Below are 24828 nucleotides of genomic sequence, written 5' to 3' on the forward strand. Positions count from 1 at the left end.
ACCTTTGAAACTTCTTATACTGTTAAAACCAAGTTCTTGATTTTGTTTAGGTGGCTATGAATGATTTTCTTCTTACTTTCAGGAGGAGGTTTGATCTACAGAATCCATCCCGAATGGATCGCAATGTTGAGATGTTTATGAACATTGAAAAAACATTAGTGCAGGTAACTCAGTCCAGATTATTACTATTTTTTTTAATGGACTGTCTTTATTATGTTGCTAAATGAGCAAAATAAGGACAGTTTTCTGAAATCTGTTGTTTTATTATTTTTATGAATTTTGGTGGAATAGAGCTGTAAAGTATGGCTAAAACTTGTCATTTAAAGAATATTGCTTTTAAACTTCTGGTGAAATAATCTCTGATTCCTTTTTTTAGTAGTTTTTACCTAATCCTTAGTTTGGATCCCCTTCAAATTTAATATAAATACTACCTCATCCTGTAAGTCAGTTGTTTATAGTCATTTTCTTAGGGTTTATTTCTTGGTTGTACCTTATGTATGGACATTTCTCCAGCTAGATTATAATCTGGAAAAGAGAGAGCAGTTAATTTTCCCTAATAGTATTTTTATTGATAGGTAATTTTTTTAACCTTTTTTTAAAAAAAATTTTTTATTTATGCATACAGAACTGTGGTACAAGCCAGAGGTGCAGGGGAAGTGAGAGGATTCACCAGAGACAGCAGGGGGTGGGGAGGGCAGAACAGGCAGATAGACACCACCAAGGGCAGCAGCTGGTGGGTCAGGAGAGGTCTGCCACGCCATGTGGATCACCTCCAGGGCAGGGGATCGAACTCACACTGAGGCAGCTGCACTAGCTTGCAGTGCTGCATCCTAACCCATTGCACCACTAGGCAGGGCTCTGATAGGTAATATTTTACAATTATTGAATTAACCTTGGGGATAGGCAGTTGGCAAAAATTTAACTGGGCATTATTGTTAACTTAATGCCTGCAACTTGTTTTATGGACTGTTAACTGGAGAAATGACTGGGTTTTTTGTTTTGTTTTGGTTGGTCAACTGATTTTTGGTATTGGTTTGGGATTTTCATATCCATTTTGTATTCGTTGGTATTTGGATGTTTAGCAATGGGGGAATGGGAGAAAGCTTTCATCCAGTCTTTTTTTTTTAAGTAACTCACATGAAGATCCAAAATGGACACACATCCCTTCCCTTCCTACCCCAAAAAAAGATACAGGTGAAAACACTACAGTAGACTTTAATATAAGTATATAAAAAAAAGAAACCCGCAAAATTGAAAAGGAAGATTAATGATTCTCAGCAATTTATGTCTAAATGTGCCTTGCTGCAGAGGACACCAGAGATAGCCTGCTGAACACCTAGTTTTTATATTGAGATAAGATTTGTATTTTCTGGGCGCCTCTTTGATGGTGCAAGGAGTTTAGTCTCAGCATTGTCAAGCTATTTCCAGCCACTGTGGCATGGGTTCACTCCATGGCCAGGAAGTTAACCCACATGGCTAAACAGACCTCTCTGATCTTGCCCGCGGCTCCCCTCAGCATTGTATTTCATCACATCCACCTGTTCTGCTCCCCATTCTGTCTCTGGTGAATATTGTCACCCCTGCACACACCTCTAATATGCACCCTAGTTCTTTATGCATAAATAAATAAAAATAAATCTTTTTTAAAAAAATAAAAGGGGCCCTCCCTGGTGGCGCAGCGGGTTAAAGCACTGCACTAAGAAGCTTATGCCACTTCCGCATGAGTTCAATTCCCGCCTGCCCCGGAGGTGACCACGTGGGGAGGCAGACCTCTCCTGACCCGCCCGCTGCTCCCCTCAGCAGTGTACTTCCTCCATCTGCCTGTTCTGCTCCCCACTCTGTCTGGTGAATCCTCTCAGCCTCCGCATCTCTGGCCTGTACCCCAGTTCTGTACGAATAAATAAATAAATCTTTAAAAAAAAAATAAAAAAATAAAAGGAATTACATTCTTTACCAAAGGAGAACTTCTTATTTTAGGCAGTATGACTTTGAGTGCTACCTTTTGCCATTAGGGTAATACACAAATAATGTGACATTATTTCAAATCAGAACTCCAAATTTCTGTTCTTTCTTCCTCAGAGCAATTGTCTGACCAGACCTAATATCTACCTCATTCCAGAAATTGATCTGAAGTTGGCCAACAAATTGAAAGACATCATCAAAAGACATCAGGTAATAGACACATTCTGTAATAAGTGTCTTATAAATTTCAGTCATAGTATCTTTAGATTTATGTATCTCTTTTTAGATTTAGTATCTCTTTGCTTTCTTTCAGTATTTTTCTTTTCATTCCCAATTCTTAAAGTATCATTTTCCACATAGCATTATTGAGGTACAGTTAACATCCTCACTTGTATGCTTTAACCTCACATGACAAAGCAGACCTTTCCTGTCTCTCCCACTGTTCCCCTCAGCAGTAGTTTTATAGAACTGCAAAGAGCCCTTAGACTGAGACCTTGGATATTTTACATCTGTTGGTTTGTATCATTGTATGACTAACCTAAGTAAATTCATGGCATGGGAAAGTAGACAAGGAGACCAAGGTATAAGATAATTTTTTGACTCAACTTCATTTGAAAAATTTTACCAGTCCTTAGTTTTACTTAAGAAGCTACATGAAATAGTTTTCTGCTGCAGGAGAGATTCCTAGTTGAATTATGTTTTAGCATTTAAAGTAAAGGTTTCTCATACTGATTATTATGAGAGATTTTGTATATGTGCTTTTTCTTATGAATGACATCCCTCCGAAAACAAATGATAACGAATGATACAATTGTGTTACCTGGAATCCAGTTCCTTTGTTTACAAATAGTATGCTTTGAACAAATCACTTAACGCTTTTCTTTTTCAAACTGTTTATTGAAGTGGTTGTTTAATGTAGTTCAGTTACAGATGGACTCTTATGTAACAAGGCCAAATGTAACAAATTAATCTGCTGGTTATTCCTTTCAAACTGTTACCTACTCTTTCTGCTACCAAGCCATGCAGAAAGAAAATTTATACATTTTACTGCAGTATATTTTGAAAAGTAAGCTGCCATGTTTCATAGGAAGTATGACTCACTCACTGATTGTTTTCTAAGGATAACTTCCAGAGTTATATAAAGGTCTTCCTGGTTTTATAGGACTGCAAAGAGACCTTGTAAACTAACATGTACCGTTATTGAATACTGTAACCAGTCTTGCTCAGGTATTTAAAACGAGCACTTACAGTGTGCCAGTTGCAGTTCTTAGCTCCTTGGCACCTGTTAGTCCGAACAAAATTCTTATGAAATAGGTGTTATCCATTTCATTCCATATACAACTGAAGCACAAAACATGGTTACTTACTCCATAATATGCAGTTAGTAAATGGTAGCATTGAGCTTCAAAATCAGGCCTTTTTGGGTTCCAAAGATCAAAGTGAGCTCAAAAAGTTCTAGTGATTGAGAATTCCTTGCTTAATTTGATATATTAATTCTTCCTTATAGAGCCCTAAATTTTAGAATTTTCCTGTAGTTGGAAACAGCTGCAGCCTACCTAGAATTTGATGATTCTATTTATATTGTCCTCTATTTTAACACATACTTAATAGCAACAATATAAGTATGTATGAATATACATTAGAGCTGAGTTAAATGTTAGTCCTGTGTGTATGTAGTCCCAGATTATGGCTCATGCCATCACTTACTTCACATAATGATAATTCGTGATGACTTTGTGGTAGCTTTTATAATTACTTAGAGGTACCCATATTACTGATACGATTACCTAAAGAGATATACATAGAAAAATAATAGGTATTTATATTGTTTTTATGTACAGCAGTATAAATTGTAGATATTATTTTGTTCTTACTAGTCGCTGTTTTCCTTGGCTAAAAATAGTAAACTATTAAAATAATTTTATAGTTCTTTGACAATTTGTATGATACCTGATTTTGATTGCCACGTGCTTTATTTTTACATTATTTGTTCACTTGCTTTCCAGGGGACATTTACTGATGAGAAGTCTAAAGCTTCCCACCACATTTATCCATATCCTTCCTCACAGGAGGATGGTAAGTTAGGTTTTGTTTGTGAACTAAAGAACTCATACATCACTAGATTTTTTAAGTTATATTTTCAGAAGGTTTAAATAACAAGGTAGCTTTTTCAAAGAGTTTTAAATATTAACTTCAGAGTTTATTTAAATTGATATTTTTTCTTTTCCTCAATTGGGCTAAGCAGACTAATTCTGTGATGTTCAAGTTTCTAATATATAGACTTTTGGGGAAGAAGGGGTGTGTGTTTTTCCTTTGTTGGTAATCATCTTATGGGTATTACTCCTTATGTATTGACTTTGTGTTCCTCTTTGCTATGTCTCTTCTGTTCTGAACATTAAAGAGACATTACAAGGTAGAAGAACACCCTCTGGGAAAGATGGCTTATGGCTGTTAAAACATGATTCTGTAGCATATAATAGCTTGGAGAATTTATAAAGTTCAGATTCTGATCTTTAATTTTGCTGTCCTAGAATTGGTTAGTGGCAAGAGTTTATCAAACCTATACAAGTTGATTTGTAAAGGTTGGGAATTTGGAAAACAGGTAACCAATTTAGAGAATAAACTTTAATATCTGTAGGACATCTATATAACATATCAGATTATTTCTGATTTTAATGGCTTATTATCCTACACTGAATATTTTTTTCACCATTGAGGTTAGGCTCAAAATCAGATAAAGAGAAGATAACCAGGCAATTCACATGCCCTTGGAAATTAGGGATATATTGCTAAATAACATGGGTCAAAGAAAAAATTAGAATTTAGAGTGGAACTGGAGAATCTTTGGAACTGAATAATTATGAAATAAGTAATAAAGTACAAGAACATTAAATTTTATAGGCTGCAGTTGAAGCTATCCCCAAAGGGGAATTTATTTAAGAGTATAAGTTAGGAAAGAATACTGGAAAAATCAAGCAATCTTGACATCGCTCTTCAGAAAATAGAAAATTAACAGTAAATCAAGATGAAAATAAGAAATAGAGCAAAAATGAAGTATATACAAAAAGAAGGTACTCAGCAGCAGAAATGGTTTTTAGTAAACAATAAAGCTGTTAAAATCCAGCTGCAAGTAAATGCAGATAAATATAACATTGTAGGGGATGAAAGGATAAAAACCCTTCAGCTAGTAAAAGCAATTATAAGAGGGTTAGTTTTGTGTGTGTGGGGGGGGGGTGTTGGTTGTTTTTGATTGCTTGTTCCTTTGGCGCATTATCCAAGCTCATGAAATCTTACATCTATCTCTAGGAATTTTAGTTCTAACAATAATATTTAGATCTTTTTATTAACAGTTTTGAGAACAGAAAGTTTGGTTCTATTTTTAAGTCATAATTTTAACTCTGTTATTTTACTTTTATAATACAAGAAACTCTGTGCTGCTCCTATTTAATTGCTCACCTTTTATCCTGTTAGATAATAACAACAAATTTCCACTAGGTGGAGGTGGTGGATAACTGTGTATGTTAGAATACTGACTCTTATTGGCTGTTTCTATTAGAAGGCCAGTATAAAACTTTCAGGTTGGGAACTTTTGGGGAAAAATTGCCCTTTATAAAAGAGCTGAAGTACCAAGTTAATAAAGTTCATCCTAGTTTTTTTCTCCTTTGTTTAATACAGTCTAATTTACTATATATTTAAATTACTTTATCAGTAGTAATTGTTAGGAAAGAGCAGTTCAGAACATTTAAATACATTAAAGTTTTTTTTAGTATAAACACGATTCTGCACACTGTAGGATTTACCTTAGAAAAACTGACTGTGAGATAACTGTTGACCTTCAGTGATGCCCTGTGCCTGTGCTGGGCTCATTTCCTTGTAATAGTGTCAGGTAAATGTGCAGATGATAACAATACCAGCCACAAGACACTAAATACCATGATGTAACCCCCACCCCCAATATTAGTTAAAATGGTGGTCTTTAAAGGGCCTTAAGATATTAATACACTTTGGAGTAGGGCATGCTAAGAGGGGGGACCAAATAAGTAAAAGACATAGAGGTAATATGTGTTTGAAATTAATTGAGGAAAAGCAAATGGCAGAAGTATGAATGACTGACTCAGGATAGTGGGAGGCAAGGGTGGGTAGATGGAGAACCAGAGTTCTAGTTTAAAGAGCTTTATTTATTTGTAGAATGAGGGAGCACAAGCAGGCAGACAGTATTAATGATTTTGGTGAAGAGAAATGTGCATTTGTAGTTATATTATTTATGTACACCAAGCTGGGATATAGGCCAGAGGTGCAGGGGTAGTGAGAGGATTCACCAGAGACAGAGTGGGGAGCATAACAGGCAGATTGACAAAGTACACTGCTGAGGGGAGCAGTGGGCAAGACAGGAGAGGTCTGGCACGCCATGTGGGTCAGCTCCCTGGCCAGGGATAGAACTCATGCTGCAGTGGCTTCGGAGAGCTTTATAATGCAGTGCTTTAATCCATTGTACCACCAAGGAGTGCCCATCTATCAGTCTTTATGATACTTCTTTCACTAAGGAGCTCTGGTATACATCAAAAAATTTCTGGGGATACATCTTATTTGGACTTGTATATTTAATTTCCCAATTAAAGAGGTTTACTCATTTTTCTTATCAGGAAATTGTAGTGTCTTGGCTCTCTCTGCTGTTTGGTGTACCACCAGTTCCTATTGTTGCAATAAGACACTGAGCTTTCTTTTTGATTTCTGTAGTGCCCAGTCTTCCAAAGTATGTCAGTTTCTTACAAGCATTCTGATCAGTTTAGACAGAAACTTGTTCTTTAGCTAGCTCCTCTTAAAAGCCAGCTTTGGATGTATATTATGGTCTGCTTTTTACTCATCGAAGGAGAAATTGGGATCTTGAGTGCTTTTTCATGATTGCACAGAGCTGAATCTTTCTTTGTAGCACTGATGGTTCTCTGGCACTGTAAGCTGCTGAACTTGTATTCTCCATGTCTACCAGGCATCCAGAGTATGCCAGTTCCCTCAGTTCTCTGAGAGAGGTGAGACAAACAAGCTCCTCAGTCAACCTCTGAAAAGTTCTGAATTTGGACACACCCTCAGGTTCTCTTATCAGCCCAAGAAAGAAGTCATGAGTTGAACTTTCCCTTGTTAACCAGCTGAGCTTGACTGGCTTGGGAGGAAATTGTTTGATGGGTGATGTGAAAGGGCTTTTTTTATTGTTTCAGTGCACTGTTCACTTTTAACTTGCCTGGGTACTATGAATTTTTAATTGGTTTTTAGGGTTCTCATAAAAGTTTTCTGGTCAATATATTTTTGATAAGTTGAGATGTCTGTATTAGAACAAGGTATGGTGTTCCCTATTCTATCATAATATGTGATTCCTTTTGTAGCCAAATAATATCCATTATGTGGATAGTTACTTATAGCCACTGTTGTTTAGCCTATCAAATCTTGAGGGACATTTATTTCTAAAAATATGGTTACAATTATTTTTATGTAAGTTATTGTGTGGACACATGCTTCCAGCTTGCTTTTGATTATTACTGAGACATTGAATTGCTGAATCATACTAGTAACTGTTCACTAACATTCTGAGGTGCTGCCACCCTATTTTTCAAAGTGGGCTGTATCATCATCATTTATAAAGATAGCATTTTTTTCTACATACTCATCCGTATTTTTTATTTGAGGTTTGTTTTCTAAATTGGTCATCCTTGTGGATGTTGAAAAGTATCTCTGTGGATTTGATTTTGCATGTCTCTGTTAACTATGCCAGGCATCGTGTGCTTTAGGCCACTTGCATATTTTCTTTGGAGAAATGTCTGTTCAGATCCTTTCCCCATTTTTTAAGTTGGTTTATATATCTTCTTTTTGTTGAACTGTTAAAAGTTACTTATAGATTTTAATTCTGGATTAATTTGTCTTCATAGTTTGTGGCTTTTTATCAGTCCTGTGTAGCAATTAATCATCTCTGGGATAAATATTTTTACTACTGGGAAAATTTTCTTTTTCTTTTTTTATTTTCTGGGAAAATTTTCAAAGGTCACACACAATCTCTTTCAAAATCAGCTCTAGACAGGATGGTTAGCCTTATTTCTTTACTTCCAACATTTGAAGAAAGATTCCGTATTCTAAAATACAAATGACTTCAGAACGCCCATTGGCAGCCTTTTAATTTTTCTTTGATCATTTTGGAATATTTGATTAAGAAACAGGGCCTGATTTCATTTTTCATTTTCTTTCAAGATAAGATGAGAATTGTGATACTTAAAAAAGAGTATAGGCATCTTCACCTTGACACTGTAAAGCCAAACTTAGCTTTCTTATGTTGTTGCCTCTTGGATTCAAAGGGCACCAGTTCTTATTACTAAAAACAGATTTTCTAAACTAAATTAACACTGCTAGAGAAGTACATCATAACAAGGGCTGAAATGTAGATGTAATTCAACTATGACATAAATCAGTAGGCATCATCTTGTATTAATTTGAACCTGTCTTTGGTAAGGAAATTTGACATTAAAATGTCTACCTTAAACAATTGCTTATCTTCCAGTTGGGAGGACTGAATTAACAGATGAGACCTTTAAAGAATAATAAAGTTGCATTGTATAATAGAGTTAAGTCTTGAAAGTTACCAAAGGAAATGAATCTCAGTATTTGCTACAAAGTTGATAAAGCTTTCATCAAGGATGCAGCTTGACTTCCTGCCTTTAAGGATATATATTGATAATCAAGTCTCAAAGACAAAAGGAGGAGAGGTTCTAGATGGAAAATGCAGCAATAGCAACAGTGACTGTAATTTAGGTGAAACTGGAGAGAAACAGGCAGGTGAATGGAGAGTGTATTTTATTTCAGTGGACAGTTTTTGTCAAGAGTAAATGTTTAGGCTTAGAATCAAGTAAGTCTGAATATACAGACTAGAAAAAATTGCCTTAATATAGTAGATAATGTTCAATTAAAAGAAAACCTTTTTTTCTTCATTGGTTTACATATGAGATAAAATATAAGTAAATGTTAAATCTAACGTCGATCACTTAATATGAGCTTGACTAAAATATTTTCTGCTTCCTTTTTAGAAGAGTGGTTGAGACCAGTGATGAAAAAAGACAAGCAAGTGTTAGTGCACTGGGGGTTTTACCCAGACAGGTAATACTCATGTGTCCTGCAATCTGGTTCAAAGATTTTTTTTTATCAGTGCAAAACCACAGTTGCTTTTCATGTATAGTAACAAGCAACTAATTGCTTTTGCTTTTTTGAATCTTTTCTTATTTTCTTTTTTAAATTATAGAATTCTGTGAGTTTATATGGCTTTATCTTAATAAAACTGATGTTTGTTGCATTTGCCTAAACAGTCCTTCAATATGGCATTAAAGTGCCTATTTAGGTTTGTTTTACAAAACTAATTTTCTCCCTAGTACTTTCTATTTTTTAAACTTCTCATAACATGCTATTAAGATGAAGTTTTTTATGTCTAAAATGAAGTTTTCTTGTCAGAAATTTTCCTTAAAGATGTTATTTTCATATAAAAATACTGTTTTTTACTATTTAAACAAATATAGAACTGTATGCTAGTGATCCTTTTTAGTTAATGCTGTACTTACATACGAGATTTAGGAATAAAGATAATCTTCCAAGTACTTCATCTTAAACCTCCCATAGAGTTGCCTAAGTGTTAATTTCACTATTACCCTGTCAACTAGAGAGTCTCTGTTGCAGATTTTTCATGTCAGATCAGTGTCTTTTTTACCTGTATCCATTTGTACTTTTAACTTCTCCATAACGAGAAAAAATTCCAAACATACTTTAATATTTCAATATGTATTTCAAAAAGATAGTTCTTTTTAAATTATAAACAAACATAATACCATTGTGAAACGTAGAATTAACAAAATTCATGATCACAATTTCTGTCAATGTTGTGATCTGTTACGTATGTTAAATTTATTGATTGATATTTGCTAGAATTAGTCACATCTTATGATTAGTTGTGATGTCTTTCTTAAGACTTTCAAAATATAAGTTTTCTCTTTTCCCCAGCCCATCTTGCAATGTATTAAGCTACTTTGTTCTGGAGTATTTATCACACACTGTGGATTTTTTTTTTTTTTTTCTGTTTTGTATTTCCTTCAAATTGGTAGTTGGATCTGGAGTTGATCCTATTCCTTATCAGTTAAGAGAAGGAACAAGATTATTATTTAGGTGTGTGTTCTTGACATCAGGAGATATATGATGTCTTGTTGTGCGTAGGTTTGAGTTGTCTGAATATCTTTATTTTATTTGTAAATATGTATTTCTAATGAAGGAAATAAGTTTTTTGGTATGTTCAGAATGGTAAGAGTACATGCATAGTCCTGTTACAAGCTGAGTTAGAGCCAAATCTAGTCAGTTTGCCAATCAACAACTTCTGAGACGTAATTTGCAACTTCAGTTAAAAAAAAATGTCATTTAAATAAATTCTTTCTATAAAATATTTCTAGTCTCAAGATTTCAAGTAGTTCTTAGTACCATGAAAACAAACCATTAGGGCCTCTCTGGTGGTACAGGGGTTAAAGTCTAAGCAATATCAAGCTGTCACCAGACACTGCTACTTGAGAGAGGTGTGTGTGTGTGAACTTTCTTTAATTTATTTAGTTATGCATACAAGAACTGAGGTGTAGTCCAGAGATAGGGGAAGTAAAAGGATTTACCAGAGACAGTCGGTGGCAGAACAGGCAGATTAACTGAAGTAAACTACTGAAGGGAGTAACAGGTGAGATGGGAGAGGCCTGCTGTACCATGTGGGTCATCTCCCTGGATGGATGGGGATCAGGGATTGAACTACTGCAGTGGCAGTGGATAGCTTGATAGTGCTGTGCTTCAACTCTTGTGTCACTAGGGAGGCCCTGCTGCATGAGTTCTTTAAAACAAAACAAAAAACCAGAGCCCTCCCTGGTGGTGCAAGTACAGCATCATGAAACTCCTCAGCCACTGCATCACGAGTTCAATTCCTGACCAAGGAGTGACCTACATGGTGTGGCACACCTCTCCAGACCTTCCTGCTGCTCCCCTCAGCAGTGTATTTCAGTCAATCCACCTGTTCTGCTCCCCACTCTGTGTCTGGTGTATCCTCTTACCACCCCACACCTCTGGCCTGTACCCTAGTTCTAGTATGCATAAAATAAATCTTGGGGGAAGAAAACCATTTGGTATTATAGGAACTATTGTAAGAAACCAATTTACCCTTTGAAATAACTAGTTGGAAACTCAAATTTATACATACTACAATATTATATTGAAGTAAATCCTGTAATACATTGTAAGATATGTAGCCTATTTGTTAACTTTTTCTTTATATATGAAATAAGTAGGGCTAACTCTATTCTTGTCTTCTCAAAGGGCTTCTTTTTTAATTCACTTTCTTTAATAGCTATAGTTTGTGCATTCACTTTTAATAAAATTAACATTTTTAATTAAAGAATGTGACTTAAAATTTTTTCAGGGCCTCCTTGTTGGTGCAGGGGTTAAAGTCCCAGCACTATCAAGCTATCATTAGCACTGAAGCATGAGTTTGATCCCCAGCCAGAGAGCTGACCCACATGATGTGACAGTCCTCTCCATTTGTCGCCTGCTGAACCCCTCAGCAGTGTCTTTCAGTAGATCCACCTGTTCTTTTCCCCACTCTTGATTCTGGTGAATCCTTTCATTTCCCATAACACCATCCTAGAGCCCAGTTCTTGTATGAGTGAATAAATTTTTCCATATCAATAAAATGCCTTAAAAAATAAAATATTTTTTCATTACTATTGGGCTTTACCTGATAGAGTTAATTAGTTGGCAAGGGAGCTCCTTTCTCTAGTTCACATGAGTTTCCAGAACACTTACTCAATTCATGCTTGTTCCAGATGCTTTTGAACTTCTGTCTAGTGGCTAAAAGAACCCAGTTCTTGTCACCATATGTGTATTTTATCTTAATATTACTAGATTTTGTTACTGTTGGCCAGTATATTAGCATTAGCAGAGCTTGAATTTGGTAGGTACGTTACTTGTAGAGAAGTTAGGGGTATTTCTCTCAGTGAGATTTATGTCACTAACATGTTAACCTTTCACCAAAGAATGAAGATAATATGAGGAATTAATTTAATGGATCTCTAAGTCATGGGAAACATGTAAAGGGCATAAAGTGGCCACTTGGCACATTTGAAGAACATTATTAAAGCCCATATAAATTCCCCCCCCAAAAAAAATGTTTATTTATTTATGCATACAGAACTGGGGTACAGGCCAGAGGTGCAAGGGCGGGTGAGAGGATTCACCAGACAGAATTGGGATCAGAACATGCAGATCGACGAAGTACACTGCTGAGGGGAGCAGCAGGTCAGGCAGGAGAGCTCTGCCATGCCAAGTGGGTAACCTCCCTGCCTAGGGATGGAACTCGTGGTAAAGCTATTGGGGTTAGCTTTGTAGTGCTGGCTTTAACCTGTTGTGCCACCAGGGAGGGCCCAGCCCATGTGACTTTTAATATAATTTGAGTCAGAGAAGACTTCTAGGAGATGAGGTCAGAGTAGCAATCACAGGACCAATCTGTAAGGCCTTTTACAAGCCACTCTAAAGGTTTTGGATTTTCTCTCTGAGGTAGGTGAGAATAGTTGGAAGTTTTAAGCAGTGGAGTAACGTGGACTGACTTCGTTTTCAAAAGGATCATGATGGTTGCTGCATGAAAAAATTGACTTTCAGGGTCTGAAAGCAGAAGTAGAAAGAGAAATAGATTCTGGACATGTTTTGAAATGGAGCTGATAAAAATTGTGGATAGGGCCCTCCCTGGTGGCGCAGTGGGTTAAAGCACAGCACCAAGAAGCTTAAGTCACTTCCGCATGAGTTCGATCCCCACCTGCCCCGGAGGTGACCACATAGCGCGGCAGACCTCTCCTGACCCGCCTGCCGCTCCCCTCAGCAGTGTACTTCCTCTCTCTGCCTAGGCCTCAGTTAAATGTTTGGGAGAAGAGAAACTGGCTATGGAGACTTAAGGAGAGGCTGATAACAAGGAGGAATTGTTTTAAAGGTTAAGGGAGGGATATTTGAGGCGAGAATATTTCAGTTTTTTTAATTTTGTGGATGTGGACTGAAGTTTGAACTTTAAGGTTAACAATGTCAAGATTATTGGTGACCTCTTCAGAAGAATTTTCTTGTTAGCAGCAGAGACAAAAGTTTGATAAATTGCTATAGCTAGATCCTAGTTGTATTCCTGACATCTATTTTACCTTTTGATAAAATCTTCTAGTGGCTGGTTTTCAGTTCTAACTTGTTTTTCCTGTTTTCATTTCCTTCCAGTTATGATACTTGGGTCCATAGTAATGATGTTGATGCAGAAATCGAAGATCCACCAATTCCAGAAAAACCGTGGAAGGTGAAAGATCCTTTTTAAAAAGAGTGTATTTTTGCATGATTCCATGCTACTCAACTATTTGCCATGACAATATTTTGAGGAGTCCCAGAATGATGGTCTACCTTCCTTATAATCCTATTAAGCAGTTCTCATGGCCATTGAGACCTCATTATGTAGATCTTAGACAAAATCTGGCCAGGGATGTTTGAAGAAACTTCAAAGCTAAGTTAAATTGTTTGATAATTGAGAGAGGTGTATGAGGGCTGGAATAAACATCACTTACTGGATTACCACACTTACATTTCTTTTATAATGGTGAGAGGCCATTTTAAATTATCAACTTTTTTTTGTTGTTTAAAGATTTATTTATTTATACTTACCGAACGGGGGTACAAGGTCAGTGGTGTGGTGTGGTGTGTAAGGGGATTCACCAGAGACTGTGGGGAGCAGAACAGGCAGATAGACAAAATACACTGCTGAGGGGAGCAGCGGGATGATCAGGAGAGGTCTGCTGGGCCATGTGGGTAGCTCGCTGGCAGGAATAGAACTCATGCTGAAGTGGCTTTAGCTTCTTAGTGCTGTACTTTAACCTGTTGCACCATTAGGGATGGCCCTCGATAACCTTTTTTTAAAAAACTATTTCAGGGAAGTAATTTCTGAAACATATTATTGCCTGATACAGGAACCACATTTCATCAGTTGTCAGATAATACAGTAGGTTTTTTTTTTACTGACCTAAGATCCATTTCAGGGTTGCACACTATATTTAATTGTCAAATATCTTTAATCTACTTTAATCTGAATCTCTGAGCCTTTTCATTTTCTTCTGTGACATTGGCATTTTGAACTGCATAGGAATGTTTTAAATGGATCTCAAATTTGAGTTTGTGTAATATTTATTATATTCATCCTATGCATTTTTCATTGCAGTACTATGTAATATTGTGTTGTCAGTGCATCACATCCAGAGGCACATACATTCAGGTTTTCAAATTATGACCGATAGTTCTTTTAACTGTTAAAGTCATACTAGTTTTCATTGTACCATCACCATTTCTCTAACTGAAACTGGAAAAAAAAGGAATAGGGATACTTTGAGATGATATAAATGTTATTTTCTTCATTAAGTTGGTGCCCCTCAGTTTGTCATCTGTTCTTAGTTCCTGTCTGAAATGAATTAGTGATTATAGGTGTTTTGCCGGTTTATTGGTACAGTATTGATGTTTTACTATGAGAGTGAAAGCTTTTCCCTTTTTCACATGTGTCTATACTGTCAGTATGTACTCATGGAGCAGTGACATTAAGCCATTCTTCATTTTGATAAGTTAACTGAAATTTGGCCATTGGAAACTCCTTTAAGTTGGCTCTTGTGATCTTTGGGCATTATTTTTTGCATATTTTTGAAGTTTCTGGTACAAAAAGATGTTCCAGTATTCCAGATTCTTTGTAATTTCCCTATTCCTGCCCTTGACATTATTTCCACAGGGAACTCTGTTTTCATGAGCAGTAGTAGTAAAACTTATACATGATTTTTATTGACTGCTTTATATGATGTAATAAGCATTTAGGTTGTATCAAAATATTAGATTTTAGACATGGTTCAAACAATGTCTAATTGTGAGAGCTTCAGAAAGACTTAGCCTTTGAACTTCAGATTCCATATGAGGAGATGGGATTAACAAAAATTAGTCTCTTCGGAAAAAATCTTTATTTGGAAATAATTTCAAACGTACAGAAAAGTTGCAAGAATAAGAATAGTAATAGAACACTTGCACATCCTTTACTACATATGTCTGTTAACACATGCTTGCTTGCGTTTTGATCTTTCATTCATTCTTTATGTGTTTATAAGCTGTGTGTGTATATACGTATGTGTATTTTTAGTGAACAATTTGAATTAAGAATGGATTGTATTTTGGACTTTTACCTCCAAACATCATTTCATCATTTCCTAAGAATAAGAAATTCTCATATATAAGAACATTACAGTTGTCCAATTAAAATTCATATTAATTCTGCCCTCCCTGGTGGTGCAGCGGGTTAAAGCACAGCACTGAGAATCTAAAGCGCTTCCACATGAGTTCGATTCCCGCCTGCCCCGGAGGTGATCACATAGTGTGGCAGACCTCTCCTGACCCGCCCGCTGCTCCCCTCAGCAGTGTACTTCGTCGATCTGCCTGTTCTGTTCCCCACTCTGTCTCTGGTGAAGCCTCTCACCGCCCCTGAGCCTCTGGCCTGTACCCCAGTTCTGTATGCACAAATAAATAAATCTTTAAAAAAAATTTTTTTTCATATTAATTCAGTACTGTTGATACTCTGTTTTTGTCCCTGAACCAGTACTGTTTTTTTTTTTTTTTTTTTTTTAAGATTTATTTATTTGTGCATACAGAACTGGGGTACAGGCCAGAGGATCAGGGGCAGTGAGAGGCTTCACCAGAGACAGAGTGGGGAACAGAACAGGCAGATCGACGAAGTACACTGCTGAGGGGAGCAGCGGGCAGGTCAGGAGAGGTCTGCCATGCCATGTGGTCACCTCCGGGGCAGGCGGAATCGAACTCATGAGGAAGTGGCTTTAGATTCTCAGTGCTGTGCTTTAACCCGCTGCGCCACCAGGGAGGAGTACTGTTTTTTATATAACATTTTTATTTACTACAGAATCCTATCTAATATTACCTATTGAATTCATGTCATATCTTTTTAGTCTGTTATAACCTGTAGCAAAAGTGTTTCCTTGCCTTTCATGATGTTTTTGAATTTTAAATATTTCTCTCGAAATTTTTTTATTTCTCAGTGATTTTCGGGCATCAAACTGCATAAGTTAATGTCATTCTTAGAGCATCATGTTGGGAGACATACTGTGTCCGTCTGCTCCTTCTTGGTGATGTTAATCACTGGTTAAGGTGTTCTCTAGTAGCTCTACGAGATCTCTAGTTAGCTTTTACCCTCCATTGGTAACTTATAAGCAATTTGTGAAAGATTCTTCTACATATTTTACTTCTCAATGAAATCTTCCTTCTGTCACCCAGATCTATCATCCATTTATAATTCTTGCTTAAACCAGCCTTTTCTTCAATGATACACAGCGATAATTTTCTATTATAGTCCTTCCTCCACTTGGAAAGCATAGTTGGTTTTCAGAGGTCTATAAGCAAGAGCCCTTCATTTCTCCTCATTTACTTATTTGTGCATCTATCTTGTCAGTGGATTCATGGATTTCTAATTTTCAGTGGTCTATAATTCATTTCTTAGTTAATTGAGGCTGTCATTGTTCCATATTTGGCCATTAGGTGCCCCTTCAAGTTGATTTGTGTACCCTTGTGTCAAGAACGCATTGTTTTTGAGCACTTTCTTAAAGTGCATAACAAAAAGCTGTTGTTTTTTCAGAGATCTATTCCTTTTAGTAGGAATAGATATTAAGAGTTCAAGGTCTGGTAACAGGCATGCTTATTGCTCTTGAATTATCTTTGTTTTTAACCCCTTTTTGTATGAAGAAATATGAAACATAAATAGAATGTATAAATAGAAACATATACCTATAGAACCAATATATAATAAATGCATTTTAGAAATGAGACAGTTTATATAGCTCTCATTCCAATCCCCACAATGTTCTTTTTGCCCTCCCCTATACCATATTTATGTGTCTTCTCTCACATTAAGAAACCTGGCTCCTAATATCAACATTTATTAAGCCCTTAAAAACATTGAATTTATTTTCAGAATTGCTACTAAAAATGTAAGATATGTTTGTAAGTCTTCCAGTCCCCTTACTGTGCCCAAGATTGAAGGTATAAATTTGTTTATTTGGGTGAATGCCCCAAATCCATTCTATGTGGTTGGTTCTTGAAGTATGCTTGTGGTTGTTACTTGAAGTATGCTTGTGTTTAGTTCTTGCAGTTTACTTTACCAGTCTTAGTGTTTTCTTTCTTTGCCACCTCCCATCCAAGTCTACTAATTTTCTATTTTGAATATGTAACATTCTGCCATACTCCCCAAATATGAATACTTCCTCATGCATACCTTCTACATTTCCCCATTCCTTATGGGCAAACTTGCTATCTAGTTTTTTGTTCCTGTGTTTCTTAGGAGATTTATGTTAAGAAATGCAGATGTTTGCTTTTTAAAGTTTTTCATGTGTATTCTTTGCTTTTTATTATTAATAATATTTCTTGGTTTTTACCTTTCATAGAAAGGTAAAATTGTTCTCTATGCTGATCTATACCATTCCTGTCAAAAGTAATTTTTTTAATCTATGTAGTACCTGTATTAATTGGTCATATTGTCCTTATTTGAATTCTCTTTGCTTTTTTCTTCTTCAGCGTCTCCTTGGTCTTGGGTCTCTGCTCTGTTGTCTAAATACTACACTTGCCTTGTTGAGGTCCAAATGAAACAAGTATATTCATTGGAATTTTAGTTGAGGTTAAATAGAATTTATAGGAGAATTTATATTGCTTTATTCTGGGGAAGAATATTTATTGAGATCGTACATGTAAGGTATAACAAAGTACCTGTCCCAAACTCATTTTCATTTTTCTATATTTCATGTTTTCTTAGGAGATTTATGCCAAGGCTTTCTGGATAGTAAAGAATGTACAGCTCTACTTTTACTATGTGTGCACACTATTTAGGAAAACACTATTCTTTTTTCAGCTGCTATGACTTATTTCTGAAATACCTTTTTTTTTTTGACATATTCATACCTAAAGTAGATTTTCTTTCTCTATCTTTAGGTTTCTTTGGTGTTCTATTTATACCCCTCCCCATAGTTTATACATACAAAGTCTTGTCAGGTTACATTTTTTAGGTTTAATTTTCTCTTTGATGAGATATTCATTATGTGTGACTGTGTAACTGTAGTTCTGGGAAGAGAAGAAACATAGTCACATATATTTCATTCCTGTATCAAGATATGATTCCATCATTAACCAGAGCAACCAAGTTAGTAACACCTCGCTACCCCCCCCCCCTTTTTTTAAGGGCAGTATTGAATTTATACAGTAAATGTTTTTAATAGGAAGTCCATGTTATCTCACATTGATTGCCATATTATGTCTTCTTTTTGTTTCTAGGAAGGCTTCACAAGTGTAGCTATTTTCTTTGCTCTTTTTATGATATTAATAAACCTACATGCTCTTTCTGTCTCAGACACAAATGCATGACTTGAGATGTGAGCATTTCTTTTCAGTGAAGAATTGTCCAGTACCATAGTTCAGTTTACTCATTATGGGCATACTGCTTGGTAAAAGGGTATATTATACAGCTTGCGTCAGTTGTTTAAGTACCTACCTTTATCTGCTTGTGTATTTATATGACATCTAGGGAACCTTTCATTTTATTAATTCTTACTCAGAAACATTAATAAGAGAACAAAGAGTAGTGACTATGGAATGGACTGGGGAGAACTGTGAATCTGGTTCTTATTTCTCCACTCTTATTCTAACATTGCCTGTGCCTGAGAGATATCCACAGCCATATGTAATTTACAGGTCTGGGTAATAGTTCTCTGTAATATTCTCATCATTATCTAAAACTGTTACAGAATGAACGAACCTAGAAAAATCCTTCATGCCTAAAGTAATCACTGGTTTTGGCCCTATACTCTTAAATATTTTAAAGATTTATTTATGTATGCATACAAGAACTGGGTACAGGCCAGAGGTGGGGGGGTGGGTGTGTGAAAGAGACAAAGTGGGGAACAGAGCAGGCAGATTGACTGAAATAACTGAAGTAGTGGGCGAGACAGGAGAGGTCTGCTGTCATGTGGGTCACCTCCCTGGCCAGGGATTGAACTCATACTGCAGTGGCTGTAGACAGCTTCATAGTGCTAAGTTTCAATCCCTTGCACCACCAGAGAGGTCCCTTGAATATTATTTTTAATCAGTGATTTTCATAAAGATTAAGTTGGCATGATTAATGAAATGGGACTTAACAAGAAAGACAAATACTGCATCCTTTAGAACACACATATTCCTGAAACAAAATAGAAAAGATGGTGTGTAAATAGAAAGGTTGGTAAAAAGAATATAAGCTTTTAGCTATAAGATGAGTGAGTTATAGTGATCTAATATACGATTATAGTTGAAAACACTATATATATTGTGTAGTTGAAGCTTACTGATAGGATAGATAATTGAGATAATGGATATGTTGGTTAACTGGATGTGTATTTACAGCAAGTCACCAGTGTAAAACTACCTTATAATTGTATTTGTCAATTTTATCTTAACATAGCTGAAATAAAAAGTGACATGATTATTAAATTTAAGGGTCTTAGTTATCAAAACCTCAGTCTTCACAAAAGTCTCTTTTGTGAAGATCTATCCTAAGTGATGCTTTCCTATCCTGTTTATTCAGTAAAATTCATGGAATAAAAAGTAGAAAGTTACTACTCATGTAATTATTAGTGTTATATTTTTAATTTGTTTAATTGTGAACTGATATTAGCAAACTAAATCAGCTTCTTTCAAATACTTTTAAGTCCTTTTTAATTTTCTTAAATACTTTTAAGTGATTTTATTACTTAGATTTAATTTTTTTATTATATGCTTTTTGACTTTAGGTTCATGCAAAATGGATTTTGGATACTGATATTTTCAATGAATGGATGAATGAGGAAGATTATGAGGTAGATGACAATAGAAAGCCTGTGAGTTTTCGTCAGCGAATTTCAACAAAGAATGAAGAGGTATTTGGTTTGACACCATTTCTCTCCACTGGGTGTTTCTTCTTTCTTGCCCTGATTGATAACAAATCTTTGTGAATATGCTGTCACCAATAAACCAGTATGCACTAGCCATCACATATTTACAAGAGTTACTAATTGCTTAAACAGCCCTCTCAGGAACTGGCATCTTCCAAAAAATGGACATGAAAACTTCAGATGGTCATTAAGATTTAAAGTGACCCCTGTAATATGGCATAATGCAGCAACTTTTGTTCACTAGATCTGAATTTTAATTTTGTATACCAATTGTATACCAAATACTACAGAATCATTTCTAAGTAGCTTTTCAAAGGGGAAACTAATTTAGGTATTTTTTTTTTCTTTAATTTTCGTTTAGCTTTAATATTTCTTAAATTTGATACTGCACAAAAAATATTTAATACAAACTACAGGCCATTATGGTTGTCAGTTAAAATACAGTACTCAGTACTTTTTAAAAATTATATTTATTTTTATATCATTTTTTTTAATAGATGTGTCTTTTTTTTTTTTTTAAGATTTATGTATTCATACAGAAATGGGGTACAGGCCAGAGATGTGGAGGGTAAGAGGATTCACCAGAGAGAGAGAGGGGAGCAGAACAGGCAGATCAACGAAGTACACTGCTGAGGGGAGCAGCGGGCGGGTCAGGAGAGGTCTGCCACACCATGTGGATCTCCTCTGGGGCAGACAGGGATCGAACTCACGGAAGTGGCTTTTCCTTCTTAGTGCAGTGCTTTAACCCACTGTGCCACCAGAGAGGGCCTGTTTTTTGTTTTTTGTTTTTAAGATTTATTTGTGCATATAGAACTAGGGTACAGACCAGAAGTGCAGGGGTGGTAAGAGGATTCACCAGAGACAGAATGGGGAGCAGAACAGGCCAACTAATGAAGTACACTGCTGAGGGAAGCAGTGGGCAGGTCAGTGGGAGGTCTGCTGTGCCATGTGGGTCACCTCTGGGGTGGGGATCAAACTCATGCTGAAGTGGCTTTAGCTTCTTAGTGCTGCTCTTTAACCCGCTGTGCCACTAGGGAGGGCCCCATTGGTTTTTTTTGTTTTTGTTTTTAAAGATTTATTTTATTTGTACATACAGAACTGGGGTACAGGCCAAAGGCTCAGGGGCGGCGAGAAGCTTCACCAGAGACAGAGTGGGGAGCAGAACAGGCAGATCGACGAAGTACACTGCTGAGGGGAGCAGCGGGCGGGCCAGGAGAGGTCTGCCACACCATGTGGTCACCTCCGGGGCAGGCGGGAATCGAACCCATGCGGAAGTGGCTTCAGCTCCTCAGTGCAGTGCTTTAACCCACTGCGCCACCAGGGAGGGCCCCCATTGGTTATTTTTAAACAACATTTACTTCCCCCACCTCAGGTTTAGACCCCATAGAATTTCCTCCCCCAGTTCAACTGTGCACAATCACCATAGTCCCTTTTGTTCTTCCATCCCTCCTTCCTATCTCCTTCTCTCCCCCTCTCTTGCAGGATGTCTCTGGTTTATAATTGTTGTTTTGTGTTGTTATTATTTAAAATAAGTCCTATTTGAGATATTTAAATACTCTTTTAAATGTTTTAAGAAGCGCAAATAGTTAACAGTAGCTAAGATATGGGAACAGCCTAAATGCTCCATAACAGATGAATGGATCAAGATATGGTATATATTACACAGTGGAATACTAATCAGATCAAAAAAGTTAAACTCATGTCATTCTTAGCAGCAGGGATGGAGCTGGAAGCTTTTGTGCTACATTTAATAAATCAGAAGGAAAAATTAACAGATAGTTTCATGCATAGGTGGAAATAGGGAAACTGAACCAGAGGTCAGGACAAAGACAAAACTTGAAGGCACGCCATAGGTCTGAGGCATAGCAGGAGAGTGCTGGGGAGATAGATCAAAACAGGCGAAGGAAGACACAAGGGAATGTGGAGACAGTTCTCAGATGCTGTGGTGGGAGGAGAATTATGGGGACTACCCCTGAGGAAGAGATGAAATTCTGTACCAAATGAACAACAATGAAAGAAAATTTTAAAAAGAATAAACATCATAAACTTCTAAAAATGTACAAGTACTTAATATTTATCAGTGATTAATTGTAAGTATTACAAGTTACAACTTCTGAGATAGGTTTGTCTCTGGGAAAATCTAAGCCTGAAAAGAAATGTGTGTTTGTTATAGCTTTAGCTAGAGACCTGTGATTTGAAAGTTCTTTTCATTGGGAATATTTAGTTTAATGGGTTTTTTGTATTTTTTTTTTTCTGAAAAATTGTTTATACCCTTTCAGCCCTCTGATCAGACCTTCTTACTTAAACATTATTGTCTTGTGTGTTCTTTAAGAGTATTACTTTAAAATGGGTTTTTTCCTCCATATCCTTTCATTTTTAATTTGTTCTTATTTGCTTTGGAATTTGATATTTTTTGGGGGGGAGGGGTTAAGTTTTAGCTTTCCCTGGCTGCTATTATTATTATATATTTGTTTTCTCCTATTCAAACCAAGTCTTTTGTGTTGTTAGGAATATTTTAATTTCCTTGCCATATTTTTCAATAGACCTGTTCATAGCCGTTCCTGTTCAGATTTATATATTCACATATTTTTTTAGGGGATTACATTAAAATTTAATATCTTTTACTATTAAATATATATTTTAATATACATTTTATATATTAAATTACTAAATATAATTAAAGGTGTATATAATTTAGATTTTCTATTAATACTTCTCTCTTAAGCCTGTAAAACATCTCAGATTCCCAATTTGATCTTACAGAGCTACTAAAGGAGACAGTTGTAAAGTGTATAAGCATACCAGAGAAGATTAATGTTGAATTAATGTTTTAATTTGTTTTTTTAAAAACTCTAACTTAAATGAATAGTTTGAATCATTTTAAGTGTTGATTATTGACTATATTAAGTTGATTGTTACCATGTAGAGGACGACTTTTGTATACCAATATGTATCAACCAAGTCGATTCCCTCTCATAGTATTTTTGTGGATTCCTTAGGGTTACCTATAAATAAAGTCATGTCATCTGTCAATGGTGATAGCTTCAGGGATAGGTTGACATTTTTTTTTTAATCATAAAATCTTATTTAACATCTGTATCATAAGTTTAGCCCTATTCTTTTCACTGATGAATTATTGATAGTTTTCACAAGATTACACAATCTTTGCATTTTATTAACTTAATAGTATGGTTTCATACTTTTCTAGTAGTTACTAAAAATACATTTCCCACCCTGGGAATACAGAATGTGATGAGGAACATCTGCATAGGTTTGGATTTGTCTATTTTGTAACATAGTTTGAATACCTATGTGATAGTACTTTTATTCCATTGGTAATGTCACCTGAGAGTTCAGGGAAAGTCTTGACTGCTGATGGTCCAGTATGCTTAATGTATGCTCTCAGACTAGTGGGTTTGTTATTATCTTTGTGGCAACTCACCTTCATACTTTTTACTTTCTGGAATCAGGAGTCAGCAAAGCTGGCTGATAATTATTTCCATTTCCTTCTTCCTAGCCAGTCAGAAGTCCAGAAAGAAGAGATAGAAAAGCATCAGCTAATGCTCGAAAGAGGAAACATTCACCTTCTCCTCCACCTCCCACACCCACAGAATCCCGGAAGAAGAGTGGGAAGAAAGGGTAAGAGCTGCAACATGACTCAGAAGGCATTAACCAAGCTACGAAGTTCTTTCCAGAGTTTTACATTTACATGGACCATTTTGCTAAAAGGAGGTCCATTTTTGTACTTGTTTCAGGACGTTATCTGATAGGCATCGTGTAGTTAGAAAAAGGTATCTTGAACCCATCTTTTTTCCTGTATCAAAGTATATGTCAAGAAATGTGACTGATAAGGAATTTAAGAAATTTTAGTTATCATTCTTAGGATCATTGTCATGGTTCTTACCACTTGTCTCATTTGGAACCAAATGAGTCATTGAAGATAAGAAGCTATTACCATGCCTTTAATTTTTTGACAAGTGCTGTAAGCATAGTGCCATGTTCAAATGGCATGGTTTACTTTAGAAAATCTACCTTAGAGATTTTTGTTTCTATTGAATTGATCATTGTAAGTGTTTAGTGAGACTTTAAAGCTCTTTTGTACAGTGTCTGACCTGAAGTAGATACTTAATAAATGGTAGCTAATATTTACATTAAGTAATTAATAAATTCAGAGTTGTCAATACTTTTTAATTTTGTAGAGATTATAGTTTAAGTCATAGATAATGATATCATGTTCACATGATAGTAAATTTGTAAATTTCTGGCTGTAAAAGTCTACTTTCCAGCAGCAGCCTTTATTCTTATCCGGTCCAGCCAAATTGACTTTCTCTATAATATGTCTTGGTTTATGGTATTTCTTAAAGGGGAGGATGTCAGAAGCATCCTTAATTATGCATACATTTGCTTTTCGGAAAGTTTAGATCCCTTAGTTTTAAACATGATATGACATAAAACTTAAAATCCATTTTTCTTTAGGAACTAGTATTTCATAAAGTTCTGATCTGAATGTTATGTTAAGGTTCATGATTTCAAAGCTACTCCAGAACCTTGTGAAGAAAGTCATAACAACTTTTCCAAATTTTCCCACACCTAAATTGAATGTGTTCTGGAGTACCAGAACACTAGTGATCACTGATGTGATATCCAGGAGGTTCTCAGGAGTTGTGTCTATTCTGAATATAAACAGCACCAAATTGAGTTTCCCAAAATACATGTATGCATGTTTTGTTTTGTTTTTTTTTAAAGATTTATTTATTTGTACATACAGAACTGGGGTACAGGCCAGAGGCTCAGGGGTGGTGAGAGGCTTCACCAG

The 24828-nt window shown here is 35.9% G+C and overlaps 1 protein-coding gene across 3 annotated transcripts in view; it reads left to right on the forward strand.

The window, feature by feature from the left end:
* Window positions 1-24828, forward strand: part of SMARCC1 (SWI/SNF related, matrix associated, actin dependent regulator of chromatin, subfamily c, member 1) — a 129823-nt gene that overhangs the window by 17617 nt on the left and 87378 nt on the right. For all 3 annotated transcript variants that reach the window (XM_004676221.1, XM_012720447.1, XM_012720448.1), the window contains exons 4-10: window positions 83-164; window positions 2080-2172; window positions 3969-4038; window positions 9027-9096; window positions 13258-13333; window positions 19872-19997; window positions 23530-23651. In XM_004676221.1, the coding sequence (XP_004676278.1) occupies window positions 83-164; window positions 2080-2172; window positions 3969-4038; window positions 9027-9096; window positions 13258-13333; window positions 19872-19997; window positions 23530-23651 (639 nt within the window). The remainder of the gene's footprint in view (window positions 1-82; window positions 165-2079; window positions 2173-3968; window positions 4039-9026; window positions 9097-13257; window positions 13334-19871; window positions 19998-23529; window positions 23652-24828) is intronic.

Source organism: Condylura cristata, unplaced genomic scaffold, assembly GCF_000260355.1.
Source record: "Condylura cristata isolate star-nosed mole 26May11 unplaced genomic scaffold, ConCri1.0 scaffold00004, whole genome shotgun sequence".
NCBI lineage: Eukaryota > Metazoa > Chordata > Mammalia > Eulipotyphla > Talpidae > Condylura > Condylura cristata.